The sequence below is a fragment of the Mercenaria mercenaria genome, chromosome 5 (genome assembly GCF_021730395.1).
Source record: "Mercenaria mercenaria strain notata chromosome 5, MADL_Memer_1, whole genome shotgun sequence".
Lineage (NCBI taxonomy): Eukaryota > Metazoa > Mollusca > Bivalvia > Venerida > Veneridae > Mercenaria > Mercenaria mercenaria.
Window position 1 is genome coordinate 73,367,925 of NC_069365.1, and position 17,003 is coordinate 73,384,927.

The 17,003-nt window shown below is 32.8% G+C and overlaps 2 protein-coding genes across 2 annotated transcripts in view; one reads left to right on the forward strand and one right to left on the reverse strand.

Annotated features, from left to right (window-relative positions):
• Window positions 1–4,683, reverse strand: part of LOC128557136 (CWF19-like protein 2) — a 65,421-nt gene extending 60,738 nt beyond the window's left edge. The window contains exons 1-3 of the mRNA XM_053543948.1: window positions 4,565–4,683; window positions 961–1,071; window positions 348–515 (exon numbers count right to left, since the gene is read on the reverse strand). Coding sequence (XP_053399923.1) covers window positions 348–515; window positions 961–1,071; window positions 4,565–4,642 — 357 coding nt within the window. The 5' untranslated portion in view covers window positions 4,643–4,683. The remainder of the gene's footprint in view (window positions 1–347; window positions 516–960; window positions 1,072–4,564) is intronic.
• A 9,735-nt stretch (window positions 4,684–14,418) lies between these two features.
• Window positions 14,419–17,003, forward strand: part of LOC123557610 (exosome complex component RRP45-like) — a 42,401-nt gene continuing 39,816 nt past the window's right edge. Inside the window, exon 1 of the mRNA XM_053543961.1 lies at window positions 14,419–14,589. Within this exon, the coding sequence (XP_053399936.1) occupies window positions 14,524–14,589 (66 nt within the window). The 5' untranslated portion in view covers window positions 14,419–14,523. The remainder of the gene's footprint in view (window positions 14,590–17,003) is intronic.

Genomic DNA, 17,003 nt, shown 5'->3' on the forward strand with positions numbered 1-17,003 from the left:
AACTTTTTTGCAGTTAATTATAACGAATAGATAGATTTAAATGCAAAATACCATACATTAATTTTAGCATTATCATCTTAATACAATACTTTTTGGGACAACCAATGTGCTTTCAAGTCTTATTATTGGAATCATTAACATCTAGTATTCCAGAACTAGGAAATCACAGATCTTCCATAAGCCAGCTAAATTACTTTCTCACATAAAAGAATTCCACCCCCAAGCAAGGTTTATAACCTACAGATATGAGAGGTCAGTGACCTTAACCACTCAGCAAGGAAGGCCAGTGTTTACCCAATTAACAAGATAAATAATGCTTCGGTAAAAATAGACATTTATAATCATACTGAATCAGAACTACAGCTTGATTTCTTCCTCTTCTTTTTCTTTTTTGATTTTTTCTTATCTCTTTCATCTTCTGACTCAGAATCTGATGAGCTGCTAGAGTCTTTCTTCTTCTTCTTTTGTTTCTTTTTCTTTTTCTCTTTTTTCTTTTTCTTTGATTTCTTCAAACTCTACCAATGTACATATTTGGTTCTTTGTAAAATAAGTTATGTTGTGAAACAAGTTCATGTACTGTTGTTGTTTTTGAAATGGATAATACGTTTAACCATGGCATGTTTATAAAACTAACAGTAAAGTCCAACTTATGTTGTTGAAACCTGGCAAATACTTCATTCATTTGTACTGAATGTAAAGATTGTTGAAAAATATATTTTATTTTTCTAAAAACATTACATTTGATGACTGAATAAGAGATTATGAAATACACAATAAAACACAATAAAAACCTCCAGTATTTCTTTTCAGTTCCAGTTTATTTCACTTCAACCACAACTAATGACTTCTGAAAGGACACTCTCACTTCAGTTTTAATCACACATCTGAGAAAATCACACAAAAATATGCAGAATTTATCATTTCTGACAACCCTAATGCCTGCAAACACAAAAGGTATACCTGTTCTTCATGTTTAATCCTCTGGTCTATAGATGCTAGCATCCAATTGTCGTCTCCTTTTTTCTTGGCAATCTCTTTCTTTCTCTCCTCTTTTTCATATTTCTCTTTAGCCTAAAATTCATATAATAGTGAAATATTCACTCATTCATAAACTTTTAGATCCCGGTTCAGTGTGCAAGCTTGGTCCAGATTTGGGTAGAAGTCACCTCCCTCTTCAGCTGATTTAAGGAAAAGTGGGGAGACTTTAGTGAGAAATGGGAGACTTAAAAGATATGTTTATTTCTTATTTGTATGTCTGACTGTACATTTTAGATCAGTTTGAAGGCTGTTTTTAACTGATACATTTCACTGAGTAAATGCAAATAAAAACTGTTACAATAATCAAAAGAAAACTGCTAGTTAAACAAAGAAATACATATATATATATAAATAAAAAAGAAAAACATCCAATGGGTTTCCTCTATCTGTATTTCTGTCTACCTACCGGTTTCATATCATAATCATCAGGGCAGACATATAAAAAATTTTTTATATGTCTGCCCTGATGATTATGATATGAAACCGGTAGGTAGACAGAAATACAGATAGAGGAAACCCATTGGATGTTTTTCTTTTTTATTTATTATATACTTGTCCAGGAGTAACTTTTAACATTTTCTATTTTATATATATATATATATAAGACATACATGTGTAATAATTATACATTTTTTATAATCTTAGCTGTTTTATGGCCTGAATAAGCTCTAAAATGACCTTTGACTCCCAACTGTGACCTTGACCTTTGAGATAGGAATCTGGAATCTGCACATGGCACTCCGTCTCATTGAGTTAAACATTTATGCAAAATATAAACAAGATTCCTCAATGCATGACAAAGTTATGGTCTGAACAAACAAATCCAGATGGACGCACGCACGAACACACAGACGGATGCATGTACGCAAACACATATACTGAACAGTCATTTGGACAACTATGTCTTTGCATCCGCAAGATGGTTCGACAAAAATCAGTTCACAGGTCTTTAAATGTAATGCATGAAATTAATATTAATTTCATTTATTATAATTTAAATGTTAAAATGTTATTGCAACATTTCTAGTCCCTAGTGAAATGTCAGAGCATTCCAACATTGACCATTGAGCAATGTATGAATAACAAAAAAGGTTTTGGCAACAACTTACACCCTTAGTCTCAAATTGCACTTGGGCTATTACTGCACAAGATGTGCCATTACAGCCAGAAAGCATACCACAGGCATATATTAACCTCTTAATAGTGTATTTTCCCTACATAATTTCCAAAGGAAGTGGCTATTCTTACGGTCTCGTAGGAATAGCCTCGCAGGCTATTCTTACGGCTCTCCCGTAAGAATAGTGAAAAGCCCACCGGTGGCTATTCCTACGGCTCTCCCATACAAATTATAAAAACCCGCAGGTGGTTATTCCTACGGCAGTTTTGTGTTACACATCGTACTGAATTCATTGGACTGATATAATTTAACCCAACTTTATTACTTCCATTTGTCACATAATCAAACAATTTTAATGCAACAAATTTATCGTAACTAAAATACTAATTTAACAGAAATTTGTCTTCTAAATAAATCGGAAAACGTATATATACATGTACATTTTTCACAACAGTACAAATCTCTTACCACTCTAAACATGTTTATTGCCCTGTAATTTAGTTTTATACTTGACGTTTGTCACACATCAGCTTGACATGTTTGCATCAATTCAGACTTGACATTTTATTTGTAACACAATGACCAAAAGTCACCAAGCGTGATTACATGTCATTTCCGAAATCGGTTGAAAAAATATCAGTTGAATGTATTGTAATACAAAACTGCTGTAGGAATAACCACATGCAGGCTTTTCACTATTCTTATGGGAGAGCCGTAAGAATAGCATGCGAGGCTATTCCTACGGGACCGTAAGAATAGCCACTTCCATTTCCAAATTACTTTCAATAAATTTACTTCAGAAAAAAGTAAGCATAATTAATGCATTTTAATGAAATAAACAATAACATGTCATGTATTTTTCTAGCATTTTACATCATTTTCAACTACTTGAAAACAACATATTTTTCCTGACTTACACATTACATTAAAGTGCATTACCTGGGCGCAGCATTACATTAGAATGTGTCACTTTATGTACATTTTATGTTACTTGAAATGTTTTTACTAAATTTAAAGTTAATTTTCATAACTAATAAGGTAAAAGTTAACAACATTCTATGGACTTGAGCTGATAAAATCAAAGTTGTTTTCACAGGTAATTATCACATATTCGCAGTGCTACACTATGAGATATAATTACTATATAATATATAGGTGGTACACTAAGTGTCAAAGTGGTACATAAAGTGTCTGGTACCCCTCTTATAATAATTTACATTTTCAAATTGGCAGTGGCTAGAGAACCGGAATCGGTTCCCTAGACTGCGAACTTATTCGTCCGGAACCGGTTCTCTAAGCAAAATACTGTGCATAGGCTAGGGAACCGGAATTTTATTTCTATGCATAATACTGCCGAAATCCACTTTGTTTCTTTTGGTAAGTATCATGTGCATGTTCTTATCTTAATTAGTTAATTAATTTTACCATTTCAGCAAGCTATGCCCTTTTATTTATTTGTGTTTACTGTGTCTCCAGAATTGTACTCGCCGCATACTGTCTGCCATATTGGAATGATAAAATAAACTAGTACGAATGAATGCGAAATCGTCGACACTGGAGCCGAAATAAACTTGAAATTTAAACTTAAAAGGTATAAGACAATAAAAGAAACGATTAAAACAAAATAAGTAATTTCAGTATTGATTACATATCTTTGAACGTGAAATGCCAAGGTGTTACAAACCAGTATTTAAAGTGATCAAAGAATATGTATGAAGTTTTAAGGGCAATTAAATTAGTTTATTCATCTATAAACATGTAATGACGCAAATACAAACCAATATTATTTTATATTTAAATAATTTAAACATAATACAAGTTTAAAGCAAATAACATTTAAAAACTGCAAAGTAGTTTTCACGCATTCATTCGTACTAGTTTATATCATTTGAATACGGCAGACATGGTATATATGCGGCGAGTACACTCTGGGAGACAGTAAGCGCAGATAAATGCAAGGCATGGTAAAATTAATTAAGATAATAATATGCATGGCATTTACCAAGAAACAAAGTGGATTTCGGCAATATTATGCATAGAAATAAAATTCCGGTTCCCTAGCCTATGCACGGTATTTTGCTTAGAGAACCGGTTCCGGACGAATAAGTTCGCAGTCTAGGGAACCGATTCCGGTTCTCTAGCCACTGCCTTTCAAATTATTACAAGGTTACATCCAGCCTAATATTTAAAGCTATAATCAAGTAATTGAACTAATACAATTTATTTAAATATATATTATATCAAACATAAAGTAAAAAGTAATATTTGAATATATTTTTATATGTCATAGAATAAGTAAGTCTTATCCGAAATAGCACATATCCGATTTCAGACACAACACAAAATCGTCTCATTTCGAGACGTGTAGATAGTTTTGATAGAAAAACTACCACCAGTCTTATAAACTACCTTTTCCAGATATATTTGGCGGGCTTTCCTAATTTCTTCTCTTTTTCTTTCGATTTCTGTAGCGCTTTCAAAGTTCATTTTCGGTAAATAACGACGATTTCTACGATAAAAACAAATGTTTTCCGAACGCATTGCGTTCAATACGTACCCAGGCCAATACGTACCAAACGAATCAGTTGACCACAATTTTTTGTCTCGAAAGTTATAACTAGGATACAGTGGTGTTCACGAAAATATTTTTTTTTTTTTTTTAAAAAAAAATATATATTTGTACTGTTATCAGTGTGTATGATATCTACATGTACTAGGACTTGTCTGATATCTACATGTACTAGGACTTATCCTTGTTTTGCATATACAAAATTAAAGTCCTCAATCGAGCAACATGGACCATCTAACATGGACATCATCATGAGGAATAATTCAAAAGAAAATTATTGTTTTGCACAAGAAAATACACATTTGAACTGCTAAATTTTAAAACTCAAAGATAAGACCACAACATGTAGATGTATTGTGGCCTTAGATTATATCAACTATCCTGGTCCCTGTAAACATGAAGTCATTGGGCCAACGACGGAAAACCGTCAAAGGATAATCGTTGTTGGCCCAACAATGATTAATAAGTTTTGTAAATACAGCTGTTGGGCCAACGTTGAACCAACTTTAAGTTTCAGTCACTGATGTCTCTGCATTGGCCCAATATTGATTTTCAGAGAAAGACTTATACAGAGAAAACATCGTTGGCCCAACGTTGGCCCATTAGAAGTAATAATATAATAATTATATATTTTACAGGTCACTGTTTTATCACAAGCCCCTACAGGTATACACGTTCTGTAGTTGTAACATGCGATATTTAATTAATAATTAAATACTTTTCTGCACCAATTCGTAATCAGTTAAATTTGGGCTAATTAAACTTAAAACTTATCTGCAGCTGTAATGATATTTTGAACTATTTCAAATCTACTACATTGAGAAAAAAAATTGTGGAAAAAAACTACTAACTCTATAACAAATATCTAATTTTAGACAATCATAAAATGTTTACAATAAATCTGTTTAATATTCCAGAACATGAACTCTCATTGATCAAAGTTATGTAAGAAATCCCAGAAAATGTAGTTAATTTTACTCTCTAGGCTAGATTTCTAGCTGCATAGACATGTGAAGTAAAGGAAACTATTATACATGTGATAGATCTAGATTTAACAAAAAACCGGTCTACCAGCTATAAACTGTAAGTAGAAGTTTTTGAATATTTTTTGACAATGTTGTCACGGGAATCTTATAGAGAATTTCTTTTTTATCCTGTATGCATGTAATATCCATGTGACTTGAACATATGTTAAATACTTTTATCTAAAGCTGGCGGATGGCACTTGTGTTGAGTATTAAATTCTGTAAATAAAATAACTTATATTCTCATTAATTCTAACATATTTTTCTCGGTTAAATACAGACAAGAATAAATTTCATGCATTTTACGCTAGTTTATGTCCAGAGGTTTTTGTACATTTCATTAGTTATTGTTATCAATTTGACGTAGATGGTTTAATCAACATTATGATTTTTGTTTTTTTACAGGGCGCTGTTCAAGAGAGTAATAATGGAGTGCCTAGCACTGTGGTGCACAAGAAAAAAGAAAACAACAGAAAGCTGCAACTTCAGTGAGAAAAGAAAACACTCAGACCGAACTTGGATATATAATGAGTTAATTCACTTTAGTAGGATTTAATCAGTGACTGAAAAAAGAAAAATATTTAGATTTATAAAAGGCTGGAATCAATATTTGACATGTTGTAGTGATGAAATATTATGTTATATTTCTTCAGGAAAATTGCAAACAAACTTTAAATAAATGTAAGATTTCTTTTTGTTAAACTTTAACAAAATCACAACTATTCGAAAATAAAATATGTACTAAATAATGCTAGTTTTAGTCTTTTTTTAGTTTTGTAATCGTTGGGATAGCGTTGGCATCCATCTTTGGCCAACAAAGAAATAGAGCTGGCCCAACGTTGGACCAACCATGATAGTCGAAAAAATGCTGTTGGCCCAATGGAGGGCCAACGATAAGTGTAGGATACCAGTTGTTGGCCCAATAGAGGGCCAACGATAAGTGCAGGATACCAGTCATTGGGCCAATGGTGTACCAACCGTTGGGCCAACGTTGCACCAGTTAGCAAAATGGCATTGGGTCAACGTTGGAAAACTTCGTTTGGCCAACGTAGAATCTGCTATCTGGGGTGTGGAATTATTCAAAGGTGAAAAAGCCCACCCGCTTAGCTCAATAGGTAAGAGCGTTGGTTTACGGATCTCAGGGTCGCGAGTTCGATCCTCGGGCGGAGCGCATGTTCTCCGTGACTATTTGATAAACGACATTGTGTCTGATAACATTAGTCCTCAACCTCTGATTCATGTGGGGAAGTTGGCAGTTACTTGCGGAGAACAGGTTTGGTCTGGTACATAATCCAGGAACACTGGTTAGGTTAACTGCCCGTCGTTACATGACTGAAATAATGTTGAAAAACGGCATTAAACCCAAATCAAACAAACAAACAAATCAAAGGTGAAAAAGGTGGCGAAAGCTTAATAGAGAACTGCCATGCAATTTTATAAAAGAATAGCACTGAACTTGAAGAGAAACATTATCTAGTGTGAAAAAATGAGATCTTATCCTCTGTTATTTAACAATAATAAAATTATCTTGGGTGTTACCTGTTGTTGAAGCTAGAATTACAAAAGTTGAAATGACATTAGAAACATTTTTCCGTTCAAAATTTACTGAATGAAATTCATCAGTCATGGTCTTCATTTGGTCTGTATTCTTGTATGATGATGCAGCTTTCACAATTTGTCATTCAATACGTTGTACGTTTTTTATGGTTTGAAATACAGTGTGTCATTAAAGTTCACGGTCCAAATATTTCAGAACATTGATCTACCTTATCCTTAGAGTCAGACCAGTTTTGAGTTAAAGCAGTCATCACTGGTACGCACAAGTCTGCAATAAAGACATATTTATGTCAGGATAAAAGTCTGAGTAATGAGATGTGCCTTTCTTGGGTTATCTATTGGTGCAAAAGCTTTGGTCAAGCAGAGATAAACTGCACGTAAAGTTATAGATTCGGAATTTTTTGAGTGAAAAGGTCACAAGAACGAGTTTCCATTTCAGAAAATTTTCAAAGGGCATATGAAAAACTACTACGAGAACTTTAGCTCGGTAAATACATGAAATTGGAATGTCAGTGTTTACTAGTATATGCATTTTTAGCTGCGATGTTGCTACATGATTAGGAACAGCTTTGGACAAAATAAAAAAAAATCTTATTTTTCCCAAAAGTACTGTTCATATATAGAACATTTTCTTTCTTGAACGTCGATATACTGTATTGAGATTTCATCCTGCATATTCTTCCCAGTCGCTGTTATTTGTAAAGAATGTTAAGACAATTCCTATTTACAGTAGGGGAAACTTCCCGATCGGGAAATTATTTATGGGTTTTTCCCTACTTCCCGAACAGGAAACTTGTTACTTATTATAGTAACATGCTTCCCGTTCGGGAAGTAAAACCACTATATTTTATGTAGGTTCATTAAAAATGCCCGGTGCATAAGACTATACATGAGATCTCGAAATTGAATATGCCATATTGAACTTAAAAGAAATATCTAGATTTCTACCGTTCAGAATTTTTTTAAATGCCTTAGTATTTTTTTAATTTCACATTGAATCTGCCCTTTTTCTGAATGAACTGCAAAAAAGCCGAGTTTCCCGATTTGGAAACCAAACTTCCCGATCAGGAAATTCTTCTTATTTTCGTGGTACATCTTTTTATCATACTAAATGAAATATCGAGACAGAGGAAGTCATAAGAACCAGAAGAAACATTTCAAAGGGAGATCTGAAAAAACTTGATAAACACAAAGAAGTATAAAATACTTTATATCTTTATAGCTCTTTGATAAACTACATAAAATAGAAAATCACAAAACTAGTGTCATATTGCAAAGGCTGTGTCTCCTACATTGAAAACTTTAAAACTATTATACAGAATGCAAAGAAAATAGATCAAGCAACACAGACCGATATTATTGAACACATCTTTCAGTAATAAATTCACAGTATCTAGTTTGATACAAAGTGATATTTAGAAATACCAAAAGCAGGACGATATTCATTGCTAGATGTTTTTCAATGTAATATTCTGATTTTGTTCACGAGGGATACATAATGCTTTTCCAGATTGTTTGTATTCTTCACATGAATATTTTACAAAAAAAAATCAATTGTCAAGGTGATACAAGGGGCCTCCGTGGCCGAGTGGTTAAGGTCGCTGACTTCAAATCACTTGCCCCTCATCGATGTGGGTTCGAGCCTCACTCGGGGCGTTGAATTCTTCATGTGAGGAAGCCATCCAGCTGGCTTACGGAAAGTCGGTGGTTCTACCCAGGTGCCCGCTCGTGATGAAATAATGCACGAAGGGGCACCTGGGGTCTTCCTCCACCATTAAAGCTGGAAAGTCGCCATATGACCTATCATGTGTCGGTGCGACGTTAAATCCAACAACAAGGTGATACAAAATGTATTTTTCAAATTGAAATTTTTTTAACAAACTTAAGAAATTTGAAAAAGTAGCTTTAAGGCAACTGACATGGAAACAGTATGACATATACTGTCATATGCTAGAACCAAAAATATTATTAAATTAAAGTCTGTTCTTCAGCTTACTTATTATACATGATAATATAACAATACTTGTACTGCAAAACATAACAATAAAATATGAAAGGGGTTTACTTATAATGATATAGAAATATAGCAGTGACAAGTCCCTATAAGCTCATGGTTTGGTTTCAGAGTATTATATTGTTTTGGAATACTAGTTTTGATAGGAACAGAGATATTTGACTTTTAAAAAACTTTAATCAAGGGTGACGCCATCGCCAGCTCTACTTTTTTCTTTTAAAAATCGAGCTAAAGATTAGAACCAATACTGACAGACAATTAACCTTGTGCTGTTTGATATTGTAACAAAACTGGGGCCATAAGATGCATCTACCTGAAACTGTAAATCTGTTCAAATGCAGCACATGCTCTTACAGTATTTTGTGTTTTTACTGTGTCATATGTGATACAATCAAGAAAAGATGTAACTACTTTGTTTCTTTCACTTTTATATTTATCAAAATCCAAGTTAATCAAGGACTCTATGTCTCTATTAATAGCTGATACAGAATTACAATCTCTTAATATGTCTTCCTTTTCTGCACACCCAAATGCAAAGATGACAAATGCTCTTTTAGATTGTTTTAAACCTACAAAAGAGAAGTAAAAAAAATATGACTTCAGTCTTCAAAAAGTTATTTACTATCAAAGTCTACACCAATCCACATAACTCTGATTTGACTTATGATATAGTTATTCTCCTTTTTAACTTTAAAGTTTTTGATAAAGTCAAATATCTCTGTAACTATCAAAGTTTTTGACTTGAAACTTACAATAGGTATTTACTGTCAAAGTCTACACCAGAAAACAATCCTCATAACTTGAAATTTGCCAGAGTTAGGCATCTTTTTAACTTTGATTTTGTTGTGTAAAAGTTTTTGATAAAGTCAGATATCTCTGTTACTATCAAAGATTAAAATAGTTTTTTTGCTATTAAAGTCTACACCAGGAGAAACAATCCCCATAACACTGATTTGAATTTTGATAGAGTTATGCCCCTTTTTAACTTACATTTTTTTTTTTGGTAAAAGTTGTTGATGAAGTCAAATATCTCTGTTACTATCAAAGATTTTGACTTGAAAATTAAAATAGTTTTTTACTATCAAAGTCATCACTAAGAGAAACAATCCTCATAACTCTGATTTGAATTTTGACTGTTAAAATTTGTACTTGCAAAACTCTATTCAGAGTCAAGCACTGACAAAAGTTGAGCATGCTGTCTTATGGACAGCTCATGTTATTCATCTGGGGCCGTATTCATAAAGCATCTTATAAGTATAAGTACAAGAAATTGATTGTTTACTTAGGTTAGAAATTTATTTTACTTAAGTATATTTGTTATTCATAAAACAACTTGATAAGTAATTCTTGTTTTTTTTTTATTGTGAACGAAAACATTAAAAAAACAACAACATTAATTTCAGACAGATACAACATGCACAATTATGTTTAAAGTGCTTTTATCTGAAAACAACACTTTAATCGTACTCACAACGATTTTGTATTTTCTGACTTAGGTTATTTCTTACGTATCTTAAGTTTTAGCTGTTTTATGACTAGAACTTAAGTTTTTACTTAGACTTAAGCTGAAATCACCCAAACTTAAGTAAAATCTTAAACTTAAGTCAAAACTTATACTTTATATGCTTTATGAATACGACCCCTGGTTGCTATCTTACGTTAATGAAGTGGCTGACATCACAGGGAACTTAGCAACTGAAATTTCTTCTGTCTTACTGTATAGGAGCCTTTGACAATGATCAAATAGTTGGAAGAACATTGTTAATTAAAACTGATACCAAAGTTAATGCAACATCATTTTGTGCAGTAGATTTGAATTCAGAACATCAGTATGTAGTGAAAACTTATAAAAACAAGAAGGTGTAAAGAACAAAACAGGCCAGTATTATGATTCAATTTATGACCCACATTATGAATATTTGTACATTGTTTTCAGCAAAGAAGATTATTTTTGAAGAGCAGAGATCCGCATTTTGTTGAATTCAATTTCTCTGATAGTATTGAAAATGATAAAAACTGAACAACAGAAAAGTAAAAAAATAACATGTGTATTATGTAGTAACACATACAAGAGATCTTAAAAAGATATAGTTGGGATATTCTAAAACTACAAAAATGGCCGTAATTCTGACAAAATGCAGATTAGAGTTATGGTCTTGGACTATACAGTCCCTAATGATCAATGATAAACAAGTGTGCAAAGTTTCAAAACTGTAGCTCTTATAGTTTTTGACCTAAACAAAAAATTTAACCAAGAAACTAAAATTTTCCAAGTACAATAAAGGGCAATTATTTTATCAAAATGCATATCAGAGTTGTGGTTCTAGGCATACATAGTCCCCTAATGTGCAAAGTTTTAAAGCTGTAACCCTTACAATGTTTGAGAAAAAGTGGACCTAAGCAAAATTTTTAACAAACGCAGACACCAACGCCAACCATTAAGTGACGACAATACCTCATAGAGTTTTTAAAAAAAACAAAAACAGACAAACTAAAAGGAGAAAGAAATACATTTACGTCAGAAAATATGCTGGAGTCACACAACACAAGATCTTGGAATGTATCTAAAGTAAATATTCAAATAATTGATCCACTGCCTTTGAACCCAAACTCATATGAGTCTGTTAAAATCCTGGGGCACCAGACACATCAAATTACAGGATCACAACTCCCTGAAAACTTGAAATTTGAAATAATTGCTTTTTATAACAAAATAAAAGAATACATTTTCTGAATGTCTGCTTTCAGTTTCCTGATTGTGAAGTAACTTAAAGGCTAGGTTTCCCGATCAGGAAGTTAGGTTTCCAATTCGGGAAACTCTGATTTTAAGCAATTTCTGAAGAAAATGGTCAATTTCACTGTCAAATAAAAAATTCAATAAGACATTTAAAAAAATTGTGAACGGTAGGAATTTAGATATATCATTCAAGTTTAATGTGGCATATTTAATTTGCAGATCTTGTGTATATTCTCGTGCACCGGCAATTTTAAATGAAATGGGTCTAAAACTTGCGATATTGCTTCCCGAACGGGAAGCATGTTACTATAAAAAGTAACAAGTTTCCCGTTCAGGAAGTAGGGAAAAACCCATAAATGATTTCCCGAACGGGAAGTTTCCCCTATTGATTTATGTGAACATGGTTGTTCTGTCCCTTCCAAATTGATTGTTTGCAGAATAGTGATGCCTCGGTCAATATTATGGTTATAAAAAAATCAGAGCACATCTTGACCAACTTGAATGGTATATCTTTTAACTACAATAAAAAAAACATTATCTCATAATTGACAAATACCCATCTTTGTTTAGTTTAACAATAATTCTTACTGCTTGCAGATTTATATTGACAATAGCATTATTGACAGGTCTAATTCCAAAAGTGGTCACTTTTATTAAAAAGTTTTCACTCTACTGAAGTTATCAAAATTATTTGACACAGTAGCTTTATAAGACAAACAAAATATTGAGAAACAACTCAAAATATGCATATTTTCTCTTCTGCTAAAAGGGTCGTTCTGTTAACTAGAGACTATACACCTCTTTTTGTGGATTTGTAATCTAGTGTATCGTAGGATCACATCTCATTAATTGTATTTTTTTTTTTTTTTTTTTTTTTTGGTATTTGAAACATGTGCAAATGTTGAGTTCCGCTCAACCTGGGGCTAGAAGCATAGACCATAGCAGATATTTCCACTACTGTCTATGAACAGACTCAATGAAAACGAACCTGGAAATGAAAACGAACCTGGAACAGTTCCGTTTTTTGTCATGTTGATCGACTTATGGAGTTTCTACATTCCCGATTACATCTTTATATGGCTAATATCACCCCTGGGTACAAGGTGCAAGCTGTTCTGCAGTAAGTATTAAATCAAATTTTGTGACAATTTCTGATGTTGTTTCAAAATAATATGAATTTGTGCGTGTTCCTTACTGTGAAAAATGCAAATTTTGGCTATTTTTTTACATTTCTGACAGCGTGCTCCTTTTAAAGACAACAAAAAGTGAAATAATGAAAAATTCTAATACATAATGTATACTTATCTTATTTATTTATTAAGTGTTAACAAAACTTTCATCTCCAGTATTCGTCTTAAGTCTGTGAAATCGTGAACACCTTACTTTGACTCTTTTGTTGTAATGTTGCTATGATCATCTTAATAGGTATATATTTTTCGGAAATTTGAAAATTAAAACAATTACGTATGCCCCTGTTGATGTATATTTGTTGGTATTATATAGCTTCAATAGTGGCGGAAATGACGATTCAGTCGTGTTGGTTCACATCTTTTTTTTTTTCAATACTGTGAAACAATGATCCTCGAACTCGCAAATGGGGGAGTAAAATGCTCAAATTATCCAGGGTTTTGGGGAGATACACACATAAAAATGTAAGGAACGAACACGGGCTGTCTGGATTGCTAGAATCAGCACTAAACTGCTCGAGGCACTAATACTAAAGCGAACAGTGTTTTACTGAATTTGTCACAAAGGAGTTCTATGTCTTCTATTTACATTATGTACTCTTTTTTTTTTTTTTTTAAATAATAGACATCCAAAAGCCATGTTCTAAGAACCAACAGTAAACGCCATATTCTAAGAACAAACAATAAAAGCTATAATTGTTCTAAGAACCAACAGTAAAAGTCATCTTCTAAGAAGGCAGTCCAACTAAAACTGTGACCATATAGCAGCGGATGTATATATGTTTAAATTGTCAATATACAATGTACATAAATGTATATATAGACAAAATAAAACATATAGACAACAAAGACAAAAGGAAAGATAAAGAAACACACCTTGGTAATGCATCTATTGACTAGAACACACCGCACCTTTGCCTTCGAACAGTCAGTGGTAAATAACCAGTGATAACAGTGTACTTTTGCAACTTAAAAATATGTTTGTCTCCAAGTTCCAAAGTTACAGGGATGTGTAAGAATAGGCTAAGTTGGACCAAACAGTTTATTTTCTTTTAAGTTTCTAATATTTGAATCATCTTTAATCGTTTTTCTTCCAATTTAAACAAATTCTTTGTCTAAGGTAACATTTTTACCACTGAAGGAGCCCTTTTGCTGCGAAAAATCCGAGTACGGTATGGTACGGTTTTAAGACATTCGGAAGTGTTCTGATTTTGTCCAAAAACTCGTGCATGTTTTGTTTGTTTTCCTTTTAAATAGATTTGATTTTGTGACAGCAGAAATGAGGGAGACTCCTTTGTCAAACTGTGAAAGAGAATTTATAAAGAAAGCGGTAGCTGATAAAAGGGTAAGTACTGGTATTGGAATTCAAATTATTTACGTTAGTTAATGTATTTCGGATAGGTTTGATTTTAGGACAAAGTAAACAAATATGCCAAACTTATTCCTGTAACACGAAAGTTGAAATATTTAAAATTTGTTTCATAAAATTGTATTTCAATTTAAATGTTTCGGTATTCAATAATCTGAATTTTAACTGTGTTAATGCTATTTTAACCACATAAAATAATATCTTGGTTATACTAGTACCAGAACCCGAGTAGATTCTACACGACCAATACCAGTTAGATATGTCCTAAAAATAACCTAAATAGCACATTCTCTAATCAGCCCCTGTGTCTATTTTTAGAATGACCTGATAAAACCCAGGTTTATGGTTTTAGGATTCGGACAAACATTGAGAGAGATGGTGTTATTTTTATAGACTCAATGAATGTTATGTGACGGTTGAATATTGTTATACACATTATTTTTTCTGTTTAAGAACTGTAAATGGATTCAGATATGTCCTAGAACTCTGTTGACTGAATTACAGAAACATTTACTTTTACATGTTGTTATTATAACATGCAGTAAACTGTTTTCACACCAGATTAGATTATATCTTATTCGTGTTGAGATTGACTATACTGAGAGCTTTACATTAGTTATAAGAAATAATAATTCAGGAAAACTTGATGAATAAAAATTAACATTAAAAATTGGTTTTAACTAAGATTATCATAAAATAAAATCACATATTGTTCTGTATAATCATACATGCCATATCTCCCGCCGGGAGGCTTTTTCTCCCGTATTTTCAGTATATCTCCCGGTCTCCCGCCGGGACATGAAAACCTCCCGTAAAAAAATAAATTCAGAAAAAAGTCCTCTGTCGAAAAATCGTATCTCGGACCCAATGTAGACCTTTAGAAAATACTTGAAATTCAATATCGAGTAGCCCGGAAATACACTTCAAACATAATTTTCATAGTTGTCTATAATCCCTAGCTTGTTTATCGAGAAATACACGCCAGAGGCATTAATTATCTTACCACCTACTGTCACGATCTGCAAACAATTAACCATTTAATCTTACCCGTAGGCAATTGTAAACATGTGCACGCGAGATTTTAGACTGATTCAATAACATCAAAGCCACTGATCCATAATTTTTCAAAACAATATGTAAACCAGTCTTAAAATTACGTCATTTTACCGCCACCTGCCAAAGTGTACTTTCGTTTTCGCTGACCTTAATATTTATCGGGAAACACTCTTTTCCCGTATTTATCGAGCCATCAGAGGATGAGACAGGTTAGTGCTAACACCGAGTTTATGTTTCTCAATTTAAATACTTGCACAACATGCAAAAAATCGACAACAACTTAACAAAATTGGCGAGTTAACGTCACACGACATAGAATTTTGGACAAACATGAATTCGGATAAGTGAATTTTATGAAATAAATTGCAATTCATATTGCCCGAATAATTGACTGCCATTCCTTTGTGATATTGTCATGTTGCAATAATTAACAGAGGAAGAATTCCCAGGTTAAATACATGTAAAGAAATGACTGTCAAACATGTCAAAAAGATCACTCTCCCCAGATGCAGAAGCATCAACACATAAAGCAAAAACAAAGATCCTGGTTCAATCTTTCATGGAATTCTGAATTTCCTTGGATTAAGTTAAGTGCAATAGGTAATAATCATGCATTCTGTACACAACTGTTGGCTCCCCTCATCAATTCAATGTAAAAAAACTTGATGATTTTTTCATGAAAACGGCTATTTAGCGCGTAAAAAGTGAACAATTAAAAGTCTCCCTTATTTTTACCCAAATCTCCCTTAAAAAAAGCCCTGATGAGGCAAAACTCCCTTATTGACCATCTGAAAATATGGCATGTATGTATTATCATTGGTGAATGTAAACAAAAGACGACACCGATAGAAAATAAAACATCTGTTATTGAAGCCAGGTTAGATTGAAATCTATATCAATCAAAAAATACAAAAAAACAAAACATATTAATATGAAAGTTACATAATGTGATCTGTCAGTATAAAACAATTTTCCCTTTTTTGAGAACCAGAGTGGGGAGATCATGAACAACTGTCTTACTTTGTAAGAAAATTTATTTATTTTTTGTTTAAACTAAAACATGATCAGTATTTTAGCCAACTCAGTGTGACCAATCCAGATCTCAGTGACAATTAGACTAGAGAGATAAAATCAGAAATAATTTGTTCTCATCTAAATTTTTAGCTCACCTGTCACAAAGTGACAAGGTGAGCTTTTGTGATCGTGCGGTGTCCGTCGTCTGTGCGTCCGTGCGTCCGTCCGTGCGTGCGTAAACTTTTCCTTGTGACATCTCTAGAGGTCACATTTTTCATGGGATCTTTATGAAAATGAGTCAGAATGTTCATCTTGGTAAA